General features: G+C 38.6%; 1 protein-coding gene across 1 annotated transcript in view; it reads left to right on the top strand.

Annotated features, from left to right (window-relative positions):
* Positions 1 to 16,530, top strand: part of atp9a (ATPase phospholipid transporting 9A) — a 51,582-nt gene extending 35,052 nt beyond the window's left edge. The window contains exons 19-28 of the mRNA XM_042491540.2: positions 890 to 988; positions 2,981 to 3,070; positions 3,319 to 3,463; positions 5,372 to 5,436; positions 7,579 to 7,734; positions 9,266 to 9,330; positions 9,558 to 9,666; positions 9,773 to 9,830; positions 12,207 to 12,410; positions 14,725 to 16,530. Of these exons, the coding sequence (XP_042347474.2) occupies positions 890 to 988; positions 2,981 to 3,070; positions 3,319 to 3,463; positions 5,372 to 5,436; positions 7,579 to 7,734; positions 9,266 to 9,330; positions 9,558 to 9,666; positions 9,773 to 9,830; positions 12,207 to 12,410; positions 14,725 to 14,861 (1,128 nt within the window). The 3' untranslated portion in view covers positions 14,862 to 16,530. The remainder of the gene's footprint in view (positions 1 to 889; positions 989 to 2,980; positions 3,071 to 3,318; positions 3,464 to 5,371; positions 5,437 to 7,578; positions 7,735 to 9,265; positions 9,331 to 9,557; positions 9,667 to 9,772; positions 9,831 to 12,206; positions 12,411 to 14,724) is intronic.
* Positions 16,531 to 22,609: the final 6,079 nt, after the last annotated feature.

The following is a 22,609-nucleotide window of genomic DNA, read 5'->3' as shown; positions in this document are numbered from 1 at the left end:
AAAACATGGAGACGAGTACATGTGTTTTTCATATTTACCTACGTGAACAAGCCTCATCAAAGGGCCTCCTTTAAGTATAAAAACCAAGATTATAGTGATTTGAAGTGGTTTTGTTTGGCACACTTTACATTGAGTGTTTGGTTTTGTGCAAGAAAACCAGAAAGCAGTTGCTGTGGTTAAAGTTGGGCTGATAGTTACTCTTTTTTAATTTAAAGGGTCAGTTCACTCCAAATTATGTCTGTAAGATATACACAAAAAAAATCAAGTTGAGATATTTTGACATTTTATGCTTTTGAACTGAAAAAATATAAAAATTAATTTGATGTGATTTTTGCTACGGTCTATACCAAGGACACTTGATGCTCATGGGGCCCAAAAAGACATTTTCCCATTGATTTACACTGGGAAAGAGATGGAGTGGTTAATTTAGTGGTTGAATAATTTTTTGGAAATTTTGTAAAGTCTAAAAGAGCTGCAAGATTACATTTTGCCATTCAAGCTATGGAAGCACTAAACCAGAAGTCAGTCACTCCACCAGCAGAAGTTACCCACTCGCGCACACATGCGCTTCTGAGCCGCTCTCATAGGAATGAATGGGGCTGTGCTGTATCCACATCTTCTTAATACATCCATGGTGGAAACAGTAATTTGTGAACGAGTGTGCTAAAAACAAAAAAATCTTTTCTTGTACATATTATGTCATGTAGTGTGAAAACCACAATGACTTCAAGACAGCAAGTCGTGTGAACGGTACAGTGATCGGACGATTTACTATGGAAACATTTTGTTATTTAGTTACATATTTGAGAGTAATTTCTCTGCAAACATAAATGCATCTTATCAAATAAATATTGTTGTTACATGTTTTCTGGGTTTTTTTTGGGTGTAGGTTTGGATGCTGACAGGAGACAAGCTTGAAACGGCCACATGCACTGCAAAGAACGCCCATCTGATCACCCGCAACCAGGACATCCACATCTTCAGACCCGTAAGTGCTGGACAGGGACCCCTCTTCCTCTCATAATCATATGAAGTGGGCAATAGTTCATTTTAGTGCCTCAGGGTTCATCCCAGTTCAGTGCAAAACCGACAGTTTCCTGACTCCACCGACCCACGGGCATCCATCCTCTGTGCGACCAAAGCCCATTAGCTAGTGGTCGCGCAGCCCCACACAGCTACGCCTGCAGCCCACGCCAGCATCCACAGCCGAATAAATCACCTCCCACCAGCAAAAGCATCCAAGCTGCTGTCAGTGAGAACAAACAGGCCTTCGCTCAAACACAGAGGAGAAACCAGCTGAACCACTCCCAGAGGGAACATGCAGAGGGCTTACTTCCTAATTTGTTTTGCAGCTTTCGGGTTCTTTCGCCGCTTTGATAGTCCCCCTCTGCCTTCCCCTCTGGCACCGCGCCAGAGCAGAAGGAGCGCCTGCCATAGAGGAAGGTTACCACTTGCGTACAACAGCGGTTACTGGAAGAGAAAAACAATGGCTGGCACGGCTTTAAAACCTCGGTCCCAGTGGACGGGGGAGTGCTGACTGGGCCTGCAACACATACATCTGGATTAGTTTCCTGGTGGCCATCGATGGCCTGATCTGGATTGACGTACGAATAGTCAGCGGCTGAAGGATATTCATACCAGAGCATAACTCTTGTTGACAGATTAACACCATGCCTTGTCAGTGCTGCATGTTTGGAGAGTTTTTAGTCTATATTTGAACCTGACACAAATCTTAGGAACCTCAGTTGATTTAATAATACAGTTTATTTTCCCAGTTTCCCTTTCCAATCAAGATTTTATTACTTTGTCCCTCTCTGCTGAGCTTTTGTAAGCACTTCATAAAGATTAAATAAATGGCTTATATTGCATTATAATCTAGTTGTACGGCAGATCTAAGGCCTTTTTTTTAGCGTTATGAATGTGTTTCAGCAATTTTAACTTCCCCTATGAAGACAAATTTTATATTAATACAGCGGGCTATAACTATATTAGCATCCATTATCTGTTTATACGTAGCCTCTTCATACAGGAGGAAATATAGTTGTTGAGGGATAAAAATAATAAACACTTATATTTGCTTACAGCCACATAAACGTGTCTTAAAAAACATTTATTAAATGTTTTATACTTCTTATAAATTCTAAATTATTATATTATTAATAACATACTGTGTGAATGTTTTACTGCAATTTTAATAGAATTGCTTGATATAAATATTTAGTATTTCATTGTGGGTGCATTGTTCAGTTAGTAGAGTGATTATTAGGGCTTGGTATCATAAAAAAAATTATGATCTGAGTTCTGATACCCTTAAAGTGATATGGACACCAATAGAGTACTTTTATTTTATACTTTTTTTCCGACTTTATCTGAAAAATGTATCAAAGTGCCCTAATGAATCTAAAATTACATAGGATTCACTGATAACAAGGATTAACTGATGTGATTTGTGAAGCAGATCAGGTGACTGCGGGAGATTACCGTTGTTACATTATATAATAATTCAGTTCTCTAGTCTGCTTCTTTGAGCTAAAAATGCAGCTGAGGGTGATTCATCATAGCAACGCTAGAACAACTGAAATATGATCATGCTTTGAAGGATGGTGATGTATGAGTGTCTTACAGTCTCATGTTAACTCAGATAATACATTGTTATGATCCCAATGAGCTCCATGCATTGAGTTTCATTAGCGGGAGAGAAGAAGTCTTATCGGTGCATACGCAACTGATAAACTATTTATTAACATTGTGGTATTTATTTCACTTCTATTATCCAGCCTTGTCAGTTGGATATTGAGTTAGCTGGATGTTTGGCAGGTATTTCCACTGCAGCTGGAGGGAAAAGAAGCTGCCATTCTTAAGAAGCTACCGGTCTGATAACAGTCAGCATGCAAAGGCTGACAGATTGTCATCCTTGATAATATATTTTTTGCGAGTATGTTGTGTGCGTGCTTTATAACTGTGGTTGCCTTTGCCATAGGTGACAACAAGAGGGGAAGCCCACCTGGAGCTCAACGCTTTCAGGAGAAAGCACGACTGCGCTCTGGTGATATCAGGGGACTCGCTTGAGGTAAACTCTTGAGTGCATCTGTGTGTGTCTTATCTCTCCTTATGAAACTCTGACATGTTTTCTGTGTGATGCACGATAATATCGCTGCCACGGAAGCATCTCTGGAAGTGGTGTCTGTGGTTAGAGTCACTTTCAGAACAGCAAGTAGGAGTTAAACTGTAATTTCAGTGGAGGTGTTCCACAGCTGAAATCAGTTATATGCGGTGGTCTAAGTTTCTCACCTATCTGTTCTGGTGTTTTTCTTTCAGGTTTGTTTGAAATACTACGAGTATGAGTTCATGGAACTTGCATGTCAGTGTCCCGCTGTGGTTTGCTGTCGATGCACCCCTACTCAGAAGGCTCAGATAGTTCGGCTGCTGCAAGAGCGCACAGGAAAGCTCACCTGCGCTGTAGGTGAGTCAAAAATAGAAACTGTCCAACAGCTTTTTAATGATGGTTTTTTTACATTCAGCGACTTATGTCCCATTCTTCACACCTTCCTCAAAACATATTTACCTGTTTCAGCCACAAACCTGTCACTCACTTCTTCCCAACCCACCAGCACTCCCAGTATGAGCAGATTTCCATAACCATACACAGCTGATCTAAATATGCATTAATGCTAATATACTATGCATAGCTTAATGATGATGACACCTGCTGGGTGATAATTAGGGGATCTGCTGCCAGCTTCTTGTCTGTGCAGCTGTTATTCTTCTTGTTCCTCTGCTGCTTTGGCTTCTTCCTCCTCCCTTGAAATCAGCCTCCCCATGTTTGGAAAAAAAAAAAAAAAAAAACTCAACCAAATTTGCACATAGGTTAAATTCTGGGCTTATAGTCTTGATGGAGGCACTATAGCTACCATCTAAAATTTATAACTTTGAAAATTCCTAACATATCAGTCGCACATGCTACAATTTTGCAGTTTTAACCAAAGACTAGCCAAAATTGAGCAGAAATGTTCAGATGCTTCGAGCTACAGGAATTATGAAATCCATCACTATTTTTTTTAAACTGTAAAACTAAAACCTAACTCCTCTTACATTTTTAGCTTAATTGGCACCACTAAAAGTTGCCACACAGCATCTTCAGACTGTCCTCCACAAACAGCGGTCAAACACTGGGCCCACAGTGCACTAACATGCTGTAGTGTGAACGTTCTGTAAACAGTTACTGCAGATTCTTGCTAAATTAAGCTTCAATGTTCATGAAAAAAGACACATTTTTGACACCATGGTAGAAGCAGTGTGGTAGATTAAAAAAATGTACCTCCAAAAAACTGAATTAAATACTATCCTCATATAAACTGTAGAAGTCAATAGAAATAAGAACATCCTTAAACATCAGTTTTTCACTTTTATGGAGCCATCGACCTTTTGTAAAAGAATAAATAACAGATATCTTTATGTTGCCCTGATAAACGACAAAAAATTCTTAGACTTCTATTTTTGTCTTGCAAACCACAAAAAATGTCTAATGTCTATTTTGTCTTGTTTTTTACACCAGTTTAAAATCTGCTGTTACATGCAACTCCGGTGACTGTTGAAGTCACAGTAGTTTAAGGTAGATCAACAAGATCATGACCTGCCATAAGTGTCTGAGGTTGTGACTTTTGAGTGTAGGGTGATGCAGAATTAAAATGTTTATGAAATGTCTGGTATTGTGATATGTAGATAAGAGACATGATTTCTAACATATTTTTTAATTGAAGGAATTTTAAATAGTCATGATCTGGTCAGTTCTGAACGACCCTCCTGCATCCTCTTCTTTTTCCATCTTACCTCTCTTCTTCCTTCTTGCTTTCTCTCCTCAAAATGCTCGGCCCTGACTGTCCATTAATATTAACTTTTATTGTCTTTCAGTGGAGTCATATCATATTATTTTGTTTCAAAATTCTCTGGTTGATATCAGTGATTTCTAGAAACTTGTAACTAAATCAGTTCTTGAGCTTCTTGTTTTACATGTGGGGAGTTTTGTAAAGCATAACAGCAGAACACAGCTCACTGAATAACACGTCAATTATTATTTTATGTGTAATTGTATTGTGTCATAGGAAAGACATTATTAATCATGTGTTTTTCAGCCATAATACGCAGCCCCTTTATCTCACCCGTTACCTTGCCATTTCCAAACTTCCAGGCATGTCATTTTCCTGTCTGCCGCGGTAGTTCTCAATTTTAATCAGGCCAAATTAAGGGAGTGTCTCGTGCAACACACACACACACACACACACAAACACAAACAGTACTAGTGAGCGACAGTTTGTATTGGTGAGTCACCAATGTGAATCCTGACACCTCTATGGCTTTTGTATTCTCTTAGGGGACGGAGGAAACGATGTCAGCATGATCCAGGAAGCGGACTGTGGCGTGGGAGTGGAGGGAAAAGTAAGACTCTGTCCATCTCATCGCCTCACACTGACGTGCCGCTCTCACACATTTTTACTTTGTGTTTCCTGTCAAGATCTCTCTCACGTTCAGAGACATGCAGAGAGACAGGCACACAGATGATTCCTCTTTATCGGGATCCATTGTCTGAGCAGCGGAAACAAAAATGACAGGATGCTTTTGTGCTTAAGTAAAAGTAAGAGTCTCTCAACAGCTTGTCTCTTGTATTTCTCATGGCTTGTTTGATGGCTAGTTTACTCAGAGATTGTCCTCAAACGTGTGAGCAGTAATACTACAGGGAATTTTGCCTTTTCCCATCTTGCTAACATTTAAAGCCAAAATACACCGAAGCGACATCAAGAAACTTGTAGCAACAAAGGCAGACTGTTGCATCACCCCACGTCTCCTATGTCTCAGCCAAAAGATGTACTTGAAAACACTGCAAAGACTACAGCCAGTTGCAAACTAGCACGTACGCCCTGCACCTGTGTGAGAGGAATTAACTCTTCACACCAGCATGCATCAGCAGGCTTTATTCATCACTCTAAAAGGGAAACGAAAAGAGCGTCAGGAGGGATTCAAGATGCTAATTAGTCAGTTAGCACATTAAAGAACTACTGATGTTAACTATGTGCCATCGAACATTAACAACAATTACGAGCCATAATCTTTTTTGATCTTACGCCGTCTTGACTTTAGCTGTTTGTTTGCCATCCTCATGTGTTTTTCTCTTCTCATGCACTGAGCTGAACTTCAAATCAGAGTGATTTTACTCACCGGCGGGCTCCGACACTCATTTCAATATGCGGAATTGACCAAAAAACAGAACAACAAGGGCTGACTAGTGCCAGCCGTGGAGGACACACGACAAAAGCGAGAGCGACAAATTCTCACCGCCCGCCTGATAATGACCGACGGCTGATTGGTGTGTCAGGGCCCTTAGTTGAGAAGATCAATGTTATAAAGATGAAAATGGAGCCAGCAGCCAATTAGCTTAGCGGAGCATAAGGGATGCAAGATAATATCATCACATCATCGATATCCAATTCATTTATTATATTTAAATTGACAAAGTGAACAAGTAAAAAATACCAATCCGAAGTTGAAGTGTTTTTCTTGTATGCATTATATGATGTTAATTCCACCACAGAAGAGACTTGGTGATCACGGAAGTGATGAGTTTTCTGCCGAATGAGATGTTATATATCAGCATATTGGATATTGGAAAAAATTTAAATATTGTAAATCCCTACCTCACATTAAGACTACAAACAATGGAAAAGAAAGCTTGCCTGGCTGTGACCAAAAGGTAGCAAATGAGCTTACTCAATAACACATTATATCTTGTTTGTATAATTCACACAAAACACTAAGAGGGAAAACATGTAAAATGTGATTTACGGGGGGGATTTGTACGGAACTATTTCTTGGCTGAGTGACATCTTACCGAGGTCTGTGCTGGTTATCTTGCAACTTCACGGTGGCAACAAGACTCCAGGAAGTCTGTGGTCTCAGCCAAGAAACAGCTCGGCGCATAACCCTACTTTTTTCGTTTATATTCTTAACTTTTACAGTCATTCAGTTATTTGTACAATCCTAATTAATTTTTAAAGCCAAAATACCAACAAAAAACTTCTCTGGTTCTCAAATGTGAATATCGTCAGATTTTCCTTCATCTTCTTTGATAGTAAACTTTAGGTTTGGGACTGTTTGCACAACAAGCAGTCTGAATGTGTCAAAAAAATTGGCATTTTTTGCAGTTTTTTCGGACATTTTAAGGACCAGACAATCAATTGTCTAATTGAAAAAAAAATCTGCAGGATCATCATTAAAGAAAAGAATCCTTCATTGCAGGCGTACTGGTTATTATGGTATAGCATTCTCAACGTTTTTGTACTTTCATGCTTTATTCTGCATGAAATCTGCAGATCTGTTACCTGAGAGATTCCTGACTTTTACTAATGTCGTGATTGCTTGGATTGTTTGTCCGCCATCCGTCTGATCTTTGTGCGTCCAATAACTGAAGTATATATCTGTCACCGCAGCATCAGTTCACAATAAACACCCAAGAGCCTGCTTCACAGGTCAGCTCAGGCTTCTTGCAGCTTGTCCTCACCGCCCTCTGTGCTGTGTGTCCAACAGGAAGGAAAGCAGGCCTCGCTGGCCGCCGACTTCTCTGTGACTCAGTTCCAACATTTAGGCCGTCTCCTCATGGTCCACGGTCGGAACAGCTACAAAAGGTCTGCAGCCCTCAGCCAGTTCGTCATCCACAGGAGCCTGTGCATCAGCGCCATGCAGGTAGAGTAAAACTAAAAAACACGGTGCCATTCATGTTTGTGTGCATCACTCATGCTGCAATCATATATTTAAATTACAAGTATTTTAAAACTGCTTTGTCTTAATTTTACAGCAAAGTATCAATTTGCAAAACTGACCACAAAATGCTATACTCTCAATTTTGACTTCAAAAGTTTCATTGCACACCTGAAAATATCACATATAAATTAATTTGAGAAAAAATTAACAATTTATAGGTTTATCTATGAATTTTACTTATTTCTGCATTTTGAAATTAAATGACCAGTGAACAAATAATTCTTTAAAACTGTAACTGTTTCTCATCAAAGTATACCTTTTTATTTTCCACAAGATTATACAAATAGCAGTGAGTTTTTTGTTTTGTTTTGTTTTGTTTTTCAATTTTGCAGCTTAGTTTTTTAAATCACTGTAAACTATGAAAGACATTTGAAAAACGTTCATTTTAATTATTAAATAAGCAGTATCACAGAATTCAGTTGCAAAAACTTTTAATTTATGAAAACATTTATGAAAACAGCCAATACCAGTTTGACTGATAATCCTTTGCACACACACACACACACACAAACACACACAGACACACACACACACACACAAACACACAATATGTGATTTTTGGATTTAAAGAAAAGAGAGGTGTCTGTTTTTGCAAATGAACTGGATACTGGAAAATTGGAAAGCAAATAAGCATATTAAAAAAACATATTTTTATTCTTTCCACTGCTACCATACATTGGGTGGTCAAGCATTGTGCTTATATGTGAGAATTCAGTGAAACGCAGCCAAAGCTTCATAAAAACCCAGTAAAATGTTTGAAAAAGGACGCGTGATATCTTAAAGTTTGGTCAGGGGGATATGGGTGATGTTTATCCGCAACACCTTAAAATCTAAATGTGTGGAGAAAATGATCGGGGCGCGGCAGCGAGAGGTTTCAGGGGTGGTCATGGAAGGGTGAGGCGCACGATGACTCAGAGGAGTCATCTCATGGTGCCCTTCTATGTCGGCCCCCACGCACACATACACATCAACACCGTCCCCTGTCCAATTCCCATGTCCCAGTCCAACCTCAGCCCCCGCCGTGGAGGGACAGCCCATGACTCACCGCATCGTGGACTTTGGGGTTTTCGGGAGGCCCTCCTCCACATGTCTCACATTAACAGTGACCGCAGCTGCAGCTGTGACCCGTCTGGTTTGGGGCCGCCTGGATGGCTGACTGGTTGACAGGTCAATATTGGCATCAAGACTCATGCTACAATTAGTCAGAGAAGTTTGATTTTCTCCAGCAGTAGCGCTGCGGTAGAATGAGGATTACTGAGGTGATGCATTTTATGTGCAGGGTTCAGGTCATGTGCTCAGAGTCAGAGGGTTACCCTGTGATTTGTGTGTTACCAGGATAGTTTGTAGCATTTGGAAAGTGATGCCCCAAATTTATTCAGTTATCATCTTTAATTCCATTCGAGTGTTGATATAGAAAGAAAAATAAATGATGTATTTTCTTGTGTTTCTGTAGGCGGTCTTCTCCTCTGTGTTCTTCTTCGCTTCAGTCCCACTCTACCAAGGATTCCTAACTATTGGGTGAGATTAAAACTCTGTATGGCTATGACTAATCAAGAGAGCATTTGGCTGCCTTGTTTCCCTGGCATTTCCTCTGTGTTAAAGCACTGTTGAAATACGAGAATGGGAAAATATGAAAGTTCTGACTGGGCCGAAACATTTCACTGCTGAATCTAACGATGAAATGCGTGAAACTTGTTGTCCGTTTGCCATTTTTAACTGGAGCATATTCCTCACTCCTGTTTCAGCTACTCCACTGTCTACACCATGTTCCCCGTCTTCTCCCTGGTGCTGGACAAAGATGTCAAGTCAGAGGTCGCCATGTTATACCCAGAGTTATACAAAGATCTCTTGAAGGTATAAAATGAATGATGGCATGCTGACTGCAGCCAAATATAATATACAGAAGCACATATGAAAAAAAGTGTAAATATGACATTTTGTTACTCTTTTCTTTCCTCAGGGCCGACCACTATCTTTCAAAACGTTTCTAATATGGGTCCTAATAAGTATCTATCAAGGTAAGGAAGAGTACAAACAGCTGATGATCACAGTTAATATGAACAGCTGTTGGAGAAAAATATACTCATATCCTAAATAAGTCATCATAGTACACAGTGTTGTGCATACAGTGCAAAAACTCAGGGTTCGTACAGCCATGAAAAACCCTGAAAAGTCATGGAATTTGTACGTAGCAATTTACAGGCCTGTAAAAGTTTTTAAAACTAAATATATCCTGTAAGTTTTGGAAAAGTCAATTTTGTTTTGTTTTTTTTTGTTGTATAATAACACATGATGTGTTCAAGGATGGTCCGAAATTTGAAAATTTTAAAGATAATTTCTGTTTTTACAGTTTCTGGGTTTGATTGTGTAATTTCTTTTGTGATTTGTAACAAAAACATGCTTCCCAAATCCATGGGCCCATTTTTAACACAATTTTAAAAAAAATTTAAAAAAATCACCAAAAAGAAAAAAGATAGATCACATTTGTTTGCCCTTAAAAATCACAAAAAAATGTAAAGAAAAAAATAGATCACCTTTTTTTTCTCTTTAAAAATTACCAAAAAGAAATTAAGAAAAGAAGAAAATTTTATTGAAAAAAATTAATGAAAACATGCCTTCCATACCCACAGTCATGTTTTTAAAAATTGGCAGGAAAATAATACAAAATACTGCTATTCAAAGTTGTATGCCCCTCCTCTACATCAAAATAATAAAACATAAATCCCTCCCCACTGCTAAAAAAAAACAGATTTGTCATGCCTTCCCCTATTTACACTGCCCCCTCCCCTCTCATAAATTACAAACAGTAGCAAATTATATTTTAATATCTATTTCTGACTGAGTTCATTATTCTTTAAACAATATTTTTTAAAAGCCAGTATTTAGTAATGAAAAAAAAGACAAGCAGGTTCATTGTTTCAGAGAATGTATGGTGAAAAGTTATGGAAATGTGCTGTTAAAAATGTGTATGAACTCTGAAACATACTGAATCATTAACTGTACATGCAAAGAGTCGTCTTACTCTGCAGCGTGACACATAACTCTTTAAATACCATCACCATTTCTGCTTAATTTCTGCAGAAGTTTATTGATATCTGTAACAATCTGAGGCTCACACTTGCTGTGTACCATCCGTACTCTGTGCTGCACGCTGCTGTTGCATCGCTGTATAAAAACTTGCAGCACTGGTTAGCATTTTAGCCAAGATAACACTAAAGAAGTTAACTAAGATGAAAGTTACTGTGGATGAGTAGTTAGCTGAACAGGCCCGTGGTCACGGCTCAGTGGCCCTCATTTATTAATCTAATGTACCAGCGCGAAACCGAGCGCAGAAATGTTCTTGTCTTGCCATCATAACCGAGGAATGACCAGGCGTTGATGAATTTGGCCGCTGAAAACAATCATTTACATATCTGAGTTTTGAGGGCTCGCCCTGAGAGTTTAAAGCATGGACAGGAGTAATATGTTCAAGAGGTGAAACATCTCTGATTTAGAAATGGAAGCACGATGTCCCAGGTCCAGTTCAACCAGCTGCTTCTGTTTGTCTGAAAAGTGTCACCAAATGAAGTTAGAAAGACGCTTTATAGAAATAAATCAGTGCTGCCGTCAAGTGTTACAGCGGACAGTTGAACTTCTGCTGAGGTCAGAATATATAATTTATACATCCATGATATAGATAATATTCACCTATAACAAAGAAATTACATGCACCAAGTGCTTCACATGAAAAGACATAGAAGACTTAAAGACATAATAAAACCCACATGAAAAAATACGATCAGAATAGAATACATAGAATGTATCTTCACATGGATAAAACCCACTGGATAATATTAGTAAGTATAATAAAAAAAATAAAGATAAATGTAGACTGCACAGAATGCATAATATAAGATGGAAAATAAAACCCATTGATATAATATTAATAAAAATAAAGCTAATATTGGAGTGTATAAATGCATAAAATTAAGGAAAATACCACATTTTAAATGAGGTGCAGCAGTGCGTGAGTGCGAAGCTGTGAAGTCAGAGCAAGTTGAAGGCTAGAGAAGTGAAGAGATAAGTTTCTTTTAAAAATATTTAGCGAGGTGGCTTCTCTGATATCTAAATATAAATAAATAAATATAAGTAATATAAATAAATAAATCTGGGTTTTTCTAATTGCCAGAAATACCTCCTAATGGTGTAAACATTATTTATTTATTTGCAATAAATGGGAGTTTTTTCGAAACTGACATGTTTCCATTAGGTGATTTATATATTCACACTTTCAATTTGCACAATTTGAGGGTTAATAGAGGCCCGCCTGTTGACTGTAACGCAGAATCATGGATTACATCATTACATGTCGCTGTTTATTCTTGTTAAGTCTCATTCTCATTTGAACTCCGCAGGGAGCATCATCATGTACGGGGCGTTGCTCCTCTTCGAGTCAGAGTTCGTCCACATCGTTGCCATTTCCTTCACCTCTCTGATCCTGACCGAGCTGCTGATGGTGGCTCTGACCATCCAGACGTGGCACTGGCTCATGATCGTCGGCGAGCTCCTGAGCTTGGCCTGCTACATCGCCTCGCTCGTCTTCCTGCACGAGTTCATAGGTGAGCGAGCGCAAACACACACACAAACATGAACTCATATTTCACCCACACTGAGGGCGACTCCGAGGCTGCGGCGGCGTATTTCCCCGAGACAAGAAAACAAATGCAGTCAGCGTTCATTCACTGCAGCCTGATTGATGTTTTTGTGCTCTAGCTGACCTTGATATCGTGCGTCAGCGTCCAGCAGTAAGGTGGACCTGCTGTTTCATATTGTGCCTCTGGTGTACAATTAGCTGGAGATGAGGAAGGCTAAAGGTGAGCGCATTGACAAAGTGTTGCGGTGTGGACGCGGCTCAGGCATACCGTAGTATCAGAGAGGAAACGCCAGCGGTCCTGTTAGCTTCCTGTGGACTGCAAACGTTCATGTGTTTATCTCACTAAAGGTGTGTTTGGAGGAAACACTCGCCTAAAAAATAATATTCTGCCTTGATGGCAGAATGGTGTTTGTTACATGTTAGCCACTATGTTTTCTGGCTCGGTGGCTTCTGTTCGATCCTCTGGATCAGCTTCTGTGCAAGACTGTAATATTTGGTCGCATACATTTGAGCAATCAGCTTTTTCTATAAAAGCTACAAATCAGTGGAACGCTCCGTCTGACGATGTTCATTCATTCATTCAGCCTTTATTTAAATGACGAGGAATCAATGAGGTCAAGTCCTCATTTTCAATGATGTCGAGAGCACAGAAATCACAAAGAACAAACAACAACAGACCGAAAACTGTTAAAAACGGTTCAAAAGTAGAGTTATAGGTAATCAGAGTTTTACACTGGCTCATAGTAACATTTGTGTTGAGTTTGAATGTACGTTTAAGATGGTCCAGGTAGATGCACCAGAAAAACTAAAAGACTGCAGTATTTGTCAGGGGACATTGAGCATTAAGCAGTCACTTGAGCGTGTAGAACAAATACCATGTGACCAGTTTGATAAAGTGCTAAAGTGATAAAGTGACAGTCGGTGGCATGTTGTGAGGAGCTGCAGCTCGATCAGGACTTTCGAAAAACAGCATGAAAAGACGGTTAAAAGCTGCTCAGCTCAGTATTCACTGACCCTGAACTTCTTTTTTTAATTTGACATTCACTCATGATGTGCTATTGTGTATAGCTTTTTATTCTTTGTTTTTAAGTGATTTGTTTTTTGTTGTACTGTCTGTTTTGTGTCTTCTTTGTATCACTTTATATTTTGTGGTTTCTGGTGCATTGCATCAAAGGGTAAAATTTATGTTTTAAACTGTACATGGCACCTTTTACATTAAATAAAATAGAATAGATAGAAATAACTTAATGTCCATTAGAGGCCTTTTTTTACAGCAGCAGAGACAGTATTACTGTGCAGCCTACATGTTACCACGCTATTGGACATTTGTTTACTCAAGCTAGCAAACAAAATAAAACCAATTTGGCTGAGCCAAGTAAAGACCAGTGACATATACAATACTCTAACCGAGAGCTTTCCAAGCCTTTATTTTCAGCTTTATGTGGGGCGTGGAGTTCCATTTTCAGCCTACAATCTCGGCCACTGAGGACCATGACAGGCGTGCGGTCACGCGTACCCTTTTTTGGGCGCTTTTCCTCCCTCTTGAAGTCAGACTGGAATAGATTTTAAAGGCTATTCTTCTGTTGTTTGTGCTGTTTACACACTTAATTGGTCATTTTACAATTAAGTTTGTTTAAAACGTCTCCTGCATTCAGAGACTTTCTCAAGAACTCCTGAGAGAAATAAGTCTGGACCTCTCAGCTCATTTCCAATTTCCAAATAGATGGATAGACATAGAACCAGTCAAAGTAATGAAACGTGACGTAGCGCTGAGCGACAGACCAATGTAAACAGACTACAGCGTGCAGTGATCTGCTGTCATGCTGCAGCATTAATGTGCCTCTGAATGAGCTGTTTTTGTCATCAGAATATAAAATATATATATAAAGTTCCCCATCAGCTGCAGGTCTTAGCTCTCCTCTCAATCACCAAACAATTTTGAATATTTCTTGGTAGGGGGTTATTTTTAGCCTTAAACATTATTTGTGCCATTTGAAATCTGTAAATTTAAGTAATTTTGACCGCAAGAACAATGAGTTAGTGTGATTCAGATATTCAACACTGTGAATGATCTGTAAAATAGACGGTCAGTGTAATGAATTTTTGTAGTTGTTGCCCCAAATGTCTGCGCAGTGATTTAAATATGGTGAAACTACTGAACAGTAGAAGCACATTAATGTGCCTCTAGTCTCCTTGAGTTCAGAGCTGCTTTAAATTATGCTTAAAAATGTCTGTATCCAATATCCTCACGCTGATCTTTGCCTCTTTGTCCGTGCCAGACGTGTACTTCATCGCCACCGTATCGTTCCTGTGGAAGGTGACCGTCATCACGCTGGTCAGCTGTCTGCCTCTTTACATCCTCAAGTACCTGCGCAGACGCTTCTCGCCACCCAGCTACTCCAAACTCACCTCTTAAACTCTGGGAGGAGCCTCATTTACAGTGGGGGGGGGCAGAAAGGTGTCCCTGTCTTCATCCAGCTGAGCCTGCGGTTAGACCAGAGAATCAAACACGGATTCATCCCCTTTAATTTGTTCTGAAAAGTTCCACTCAGAAACATGAAGGACGGATGTTTTATCAGGGACAGGTTGTTTACTGAGAGTTAGTGTTTAAAAGCAGTGTTACTACTTGTAAGACGTGTTTGATGCAAAGACTAACTGATGATTTCTCCACGTGGAGAACACCTGCAGTCAACTGTAGGTTAGTTTACTTATTGTCAGCCGTCTCAACAGAAATGTAAATATGTAAAAACACGGCTGTTCAGCCTGTATGTTATAAATGAAGGCACAGATTCACTTCAGTAAATTATGCAGTTTGTTTTTTTAATGTCAAAAATCACATCAAGGAAAATCACTGAAAAAGTTGGATGCGTCATGCGGGCTGGAAACTAATTTTCTCTAATTTCCAGTTGCATCTGAAAAAAAAAGAAAAAACGGTTTTGTTGTTAGACACTGAAATTGACGTAGCATTCTCACTCAGGTCTTGATTCACACTCTCCTCAAACAGTGATTTCTAAATGCAGTTTGAGAATTACGTGGTAAAAACAAAAAAACAGTTTACTGACTAGACTTTGCATAAAACACACGTCTGCAAGTTTGTGTATTTGTTTATGCGTCACCGCGATGCTACAGCCCGACACGGCGGAGGTGGTGCGGTTGTTTATTTTAGCATGACCCGTGGTGTCTGATGTTAAATCTGTCTTTGTGTCTCGAGTTGTTAGTGTTTGTGGAGCGCGGTCCAAACAGCCACAAAGGAGATTTGGTTATTTGCAGGCGAAACCTTCCGCCGGGGCTCCCTACAGCCTGTGTGTCCGCAGGGGAATGAGCAGCCTCTCATGTGGCTGCTCGGCAGGCCAGCACCGGCCACGCTTCAGCATTGCATGATGACTCACTGTAACAGTGACCTAAAGCCATAACTGAAAATACCCCTGTGCCCGGAGTCCAGCTGCCCCCCTTTCATGTGGTCTAATCCTCACATCTACTAACCTCCACAGTTCAGCTGTGAAAGAAAAAAAGGGATCAAATCACCTCTACTCAGTCAATGTGAATATTGTCAATAAGTATTAATACTGCACACTCCGAGAAGAAAAACAACGACTTCATACTTGTAATGTTTCATTTCACTGGTGGTGTGATAGTGGAGATACTGTAAATAATCAGCGACTAACAGACCGTCACTTATTTCAAACTACTTAAAAAAAAAAAAGATTTTAATTTAAAAAAAAAAGAACTTTTCTCATGTGACTTGATGAATCTTGAAGTGTCAAGCTGAGCGTCCAGGCTGCCATAACTTATCATTTCTCTAATGCTTAACTTTTAAGCTGAATTCTAGTAAGCTGTTTGCACATAATTTTGTTTTGTACGACTGATTATTATTATTATTATATTTTTATGCTGCAACAGAATCGCAAAACATAAATGATGCTAAAATGAATTGGTTGCTTGTAAATAACCTTTTTTTTTTTTTTTTATTTATTAACATGTTTTATTTAATGGTGTTGATTGCACTCAAAATTGCTGAACAAAAAGGGAGAATTGTGTTGATGTCAATGTTGTGATGATGATTAATAAATCTCATGTTTTCTTTTCTTGTGCCTTTTTTCTTCTTTCATTTACATAAAATGGCTTAAAATCTCAGCGAACAGACCAAATAAGTCTTGATTTTTCTGGAGCACTAAGTCCCAGGCCCATCCATAAAAGAAGCAAATATTGGCAAATAAATTATAGAGAGATGTATTTTACTGATCTCAAATTGGGAAATTCTTTCGTTACAGCAGCAGGCTGTACAGTGATACATATTCCTCACTAGAAGAGACAAATAAATATTGTAATTGTAAATATTATAATATAATATAAAAAGATAAACCATAGCATATTCTGTAAGAATAAGATAGCTAGAGAATAAACAATGTAGAGGACATACTATAAAAAATATAATATACTAAAAAAGAAAATGCCAAAATGCCAAATGCTAAAACATGTTGCATTATATATATACATAAAACACTACATACTTAAAAACAAGTGTGCAAACTGCAGTTTGTCTATCTATTTATTTAATTTTTAGTATTTTTTAAGGCTTGGTAACTTTGTTAAACTTCCTTACACTGCTGGGTATTGTAGTTTGTTATTAAACTTTACTCAAACAGAAGTAAATGGTGCATTTGTTGGGGACTATTTTCAGCCGTGGATGAACACACATTTGGTCATTTGGTGCTCTGCTCTGGTGAGTATTTAGGGCAGTAGGACGGTGTATGTGGGAATGACTCAAAACAAACTACAGTGTCTGCATGGTGAAGAAGGAATATGTGACCCACCCAGTGCAACCGTGTGACTAATTTGTGTGTTTGTGGACAGAAATGCATTTTTATGACAGAAGAATAAGATGGATCTTGCTGTGGGTAAAGATGCAGTGCTTGGACCATTTTTTTAGTTTTGGTCTTTTTTATGGGATTTACATATATATATATACTGCATGATTCTATATACTTGTGGCGCACAGTTAGTAAAGGCACAGATCCTCAAAGGGGCTTTAGTTTTACGGATAACCCTTCCTGAGGTAGAATATGAATATCCAAATATTTATTCATTATAGAGACTTTTAAATACAGTTAACATGTACATACATTTCACACAGACATCTTTAATAAATAAATAAATAAAAGTATATGATGGTATGTTGGCACAGTTCAGACCATCACACTGATGGAGAAACTTCACAAAAAATAAAGGTACGATATGATATAACTGTCATTTTACACTTAAATTCATTTTGCATCTTCAGACAGCTGCGTGCAAGAATTTCACAATAAAACAATAAAGCAAAATGTGTTAATTGAGGAGTAAAATTAATCTTTTATTGATGTTGATATGAAACAAATAACGCAAAAATAAACCATCTTATGCAAATGTAAACCATCTTATTTTTTCTTTTGGATATACATATCCAAAATGAAATGTTAATGTCTTTTTGAAACTGGACACTGAGCTCCAAAACATTAGATACTATTACAAGTTATGTTCCCCAGTCAGGCTCAGGAGATGAGGGGAGTAACTGTAAAAATAAACCTGGGACAAAAATAAGCAAAATAATAGACATAAAAGACATAAAAACATTCACAATCAAATGCTTAAAAACTGAAAACTACTTTCTTAGCAAAAAGTGGGAATGTTAAATCACAAGGGAAGCTATAAACTAGTATCACAGGTAAATATCTCTTCCAGCAACACACACCAGCTTCACATTTCTCCAGTTATTTGACCTGCATGTTCCTAACGAGCTGATGAAGCTCAGGTGGGTTTAATCGCTCTGCAGGTGAGGAGGAAAGACGGCAGCAGAGAGACACAAGAGAAAACAGGACAAGGAAACAAAACAACTCTGCAGTACGAAACACAACTTCCTAAGATTTTATTCAGACTTTTGGAAATTATTCTTCTCATCTCCATACCCTTCATCCATCCATTCATTCATCCATTCGTCCATCCATTCATTCATCCATCCATCCATTCATTCATTCATTCATTATGTATTTTCCTTCAACTTGTTTAACCCCTTAAATCCTGAGCAAATTGGTTTGATTTCTTTTAAAACGTAATCAGACGCTGAAAACTTTTGCAAAAAAATTAGTAAGATTTTAAAAAAGTGGGGAGAAACAAAACAAAACTGACCTTAAAAATGTTTAAAATGTATTTATTCATTTTATTTTTTTCTGTAACATAACTTTAAATATAAAAGTATTTTTATTATAAAAAATGTGTTCTGAGAATTGTTTACCCTGTTTATGGGGGGATACTTTTATAACAATCCTATAATAATCCTTTTTTAAAACTATTTTTTTAAGGTAATTTTCTTGTCACCTTTTACTAATTTCATGCAACTTGTGTGACATTTCTTGTCCAAAACCGAATTTGCTCAGGTTTCAAAGGGTCAAACAGTTTGTGACAGGCATCTGAATGCAGCACACACACACACACACACACACACACACACACACACACAAAAACAGGATTCAGGTTTTGAATTAATATAACGTGCATTTTTGAACTGTAAATATCAAAAAAGGTCTAACTGCCTTCTGAGAAAGCACAGGGCACATCAGCTGAATGTGATTTAGTATTATGAGATTTTTTTTTCACTATTTTTAGGGCTCATTTGGTAACCACAAAAAGTAATAATGGAGTGTAATGTGGCTGAAAACCTTTTTCTTTTTTTTACGAATTATAAAAGTGGAGCCAGTTAAGGTCGCTGTGGCTCCGTGGCCTCAGACTAATGTGGCTGTGGTCGTGCTGCAATAAGAACGGTAATTAAAAAAGAAAACATTTGTTTTGTGAATGAAACAAACTGTAATACTTTCCCACGGCGCCCCGCCATACGTGGAAACTGAATTTGCAGTGAAGTATCATCCACAGTTTGTATGCAAAAACAATCATGGCTGTTCTGGTTGTGTTCCGCTTGAGTCCAGTTTCTGATGAGGTGTGAGTTACACTGAACACAGCGTGCAGGCAGACTGAGGAGTCTGAGTGTTTGTCTCTCTCTCACCAGAGGAGGGAGTCCCTGATGCCTGCAGAGGACACGCTGCTGCTGTGTTTTCACTCTCCTCCACTCACAGTCACATCCTAAACGTCTCAGCTGATTCTCGGTCTTAAATTTTGATTTTGACCTTTTGAAACCTGGATCGTCGTCACTTTTCTTGAGCCGTATTCACACACCTTTCACAAGTTTTTAAACCTGTGAATACTGAGAAAATTGGTTTGATTTCTTTCAGAAACATGGGGAAAAAGGCAATGAGCAACTTGACAAGATTTTTTATTGGGGGCAGGATTTTTATAAGGTTTTTTTTATAAGCTAGGGAAAAATGTCAAGAGAACTATATTTAGAATTGTCACAATTAAATGTTAAAAATTATTTTACAGAATTATTATATTTTTTTAGTACATTCTTCATGTAATTTTCTTGCTTTTTGTTATTGTATTTGTTTTTGTTGTTTTTTTCACTTTTTCTTTATTCCTTAATTTCTTTTTATGTCATTTAATTTTTTTTTTTTTAATAATTTTTTGCTTATTTGTAGGTCATTTTTTCTTATGTTGCTCATTGCCTTCTGTCCATGTTTTTAGAGGAAATCAAGACACGTTCTAAAGGGTTAAATATATCACAGAGTCAAAAGGCAGAGTGGTATAACACAAACTAGTATGTGACCTCATTATGAAATCAGGGTTCCCAACTTTGGGTACTTGGCTGGAGTAAGATTTTGATATTATGGTCTATTCACCCCGCACCTCTGGAATTGGGGTCTGGAGGAATCTTTGACTGTTTGTGTTTGTTTATTTTTATAAACAAGCTAAATTTTCACGCTTTTATTGCACTCGAGCACATTTTTTTAATTCAGTGTTCACATTCTTATCACCCACGCTCTAGACTGATAAATAGGGCCACATATGTATAATGTGTATGTTTGATTTTGGGGTGAAGTTTCCCTTTAAGTAGAGGATCTGAATCAAACAGTGATTCTTCATTAAATCACTAAAAGTTATAATCCACAGGAAACATGTCTTAATTTTTCTTTGATGTCAATGTCCACGCTTAGTTTGAGTTTGAGTTTCTTGGAGTAACTTTGTTAATTATCCATGTAGGTTAAAATTTATAAAAGTGTTGAAGCTTGATGGCGTTTCAGCCCAGAGATGGTTTTAGTTGGACTGGATCCTCAGTTATAAAATCTTTTCCCCCTTTTTTTTTAACATGCAGCCAAGCACCTCAGGACTGCATGTTCAAATTAAAACTACAGCGTATGCCCAACTTTTTTTTTTCTTGTTCCATTGCCCAAATGCGTAAGTTATACCATTAAAAGAAACCATTTAACTTAATCAGTCCCATGAAAACTGAAATTCCACTCCAGAATCAACAGAGCTGCCTGCTAACCTTAACATTTGTGGTCTTTCCTCCTTTCTTGAAGCCAGCTATGGAGCCCCAGCTGGTCGGCTGCCAAATCCACAATCCAATCAGAGTCAGGGTGAGTTTTGAAATTTACTTTGCATTTTACAAGGTTTGGATTTTCAGCTCTTAAAAGAGGTAGCTTACAGCTGTTGCGTAACATATCCAGGCTAATTATCACAAGGTCGGCGCATTTTATCTTTGGCACTTCAAGACAGGAATTTGTTTCCAGCTTGGAAACATCTTACACGCTGCTCCCAATGGAACAGAGCGAGAGAGACAGAGAGACAGAGAGACAGAGAGGGAGACTACTATGACTGCGCTGCAGAGTACACCACAAACTGTCACAGGGTCCTGACTGGAGCACTTAATACAGATGATAGCATGGAACCATGTGGGATCCATATCCAACCTTCAGGCCAGGGCTGGCGACCACATCAACGAGGTCGCTGGGCCTCGGCCAGTTTCCTGGAGAGAACACTGAACTCCTGCTGCTGCACAGTTTGGGCCCGAGGTCAGCTGTGCCTCCTGCGTCACATCTGATTGGTTAAAAGGCCTAATGAACTTAGCTCGTGATAATTTGCATAATGCTCCATGGGTGCCCCAGGAATGATGCCGTCTTCACTTGTTTCTCGGAAATATTGTACTTCCCAGTTGTTGAGTCGAAAATATGACATACCATAGACTTTATATAAAGACTGACGACATGAGAGTTCCCTTAAAGTGGATCGCCCCCTGGTGTCTGACTGCAGTATAGGTCATAAAGCCCGCCTCTCCATGTTTGTGAAGAAACATAGGCCAAACTAAAAACTCAAAGTACACGCCAAATAATTTTTTCCCAAAGACAGTTTCAGTCATGTAGTTTTCATCACCCTGATGTTTGTTCAAGTGAACATTTTTATGATAAATTCGGTTTTAACAAGTTATCTAATATTACAAAAAGGGGGATTTTCCGCTATGAACGACAGCTGTGACAGCCAATCCATGCACTTGCATCCAACGGAGCTGCTCGCCATTGGTCATTCGCGTGTTTTGGCAGGAGCTCCCCCACCGGGGATATTGCTACTGCGCAGACTCCGGCTCCCCATGACGTCACAGCCGTATCTGAGATATTTTAGCTTCACATTTGTGGACTTGGATTTGTGTTAAAATACATCAGTATATATATCAATATATCAGTTATTATCCCACTTGTAACTTTTGAAGTTTTTCTGTGTCTGGAGGCTAGAAAAATCAAACGTGAAAAATAAGCAGACCCGACTGATTGTAAACCAAGACTTTGTTACTGCGTTGCATATTTCCCTCCTCAAAAGTTTTCAGAAACATGTTTTAGCTCACCATTTAACTGTAATATGAGATTGCCCGACGCTATTGTTTCACACAGACCAGTCCACATTACGGCACCATCCAGTGGGAGCGTTTATTGGTCCACTATGGCGCAGTGCATTCAGGTAGTTGTAGGTTTTCTATCTCTTGAGCAAAAGCGTCCTTTTTCTCTGTTTTCTCCGGTCATGTAGCACCAATGACAAAAGTATTTGTGTCTTTCTGCTGCAGAGACGGCCTAGTTTTACATGAGGACTCTGAAATACTACTAAGTGTTTTTAAGGGTTTGACTCACCAGGTTCTTTTGTTTTAGGAGACCTCTGCGGATAATTAGGCTCCCGGTAAAACCCTCCTGAATGTCTAAATCGTAAGTTATTTGAGAAAAAAAGTTGAGCTTGAGTTGATAAGCAGCTGCT

This window comes from Plectropomus leopardus, chromosome 9, assembly GCF_026936395.1.
Source record: "Plectropomus leopardus strain MGB_pleo_1.0 chromosome 9, ASM2693639v1, whole genome shotgun sequence".
Classification (NCBI taxonomy): Eukaryota; Metazoa; Chordata; class Actinopteri; order Perciformes; family Serranidae; genus Plectropomus; species Plectropomus leopardus.
The sequence above is the reverse complement of the archived record's forward strand: the minus strand, read 5'-3'. Positions and strand labels throughout refer to the sequence as shown.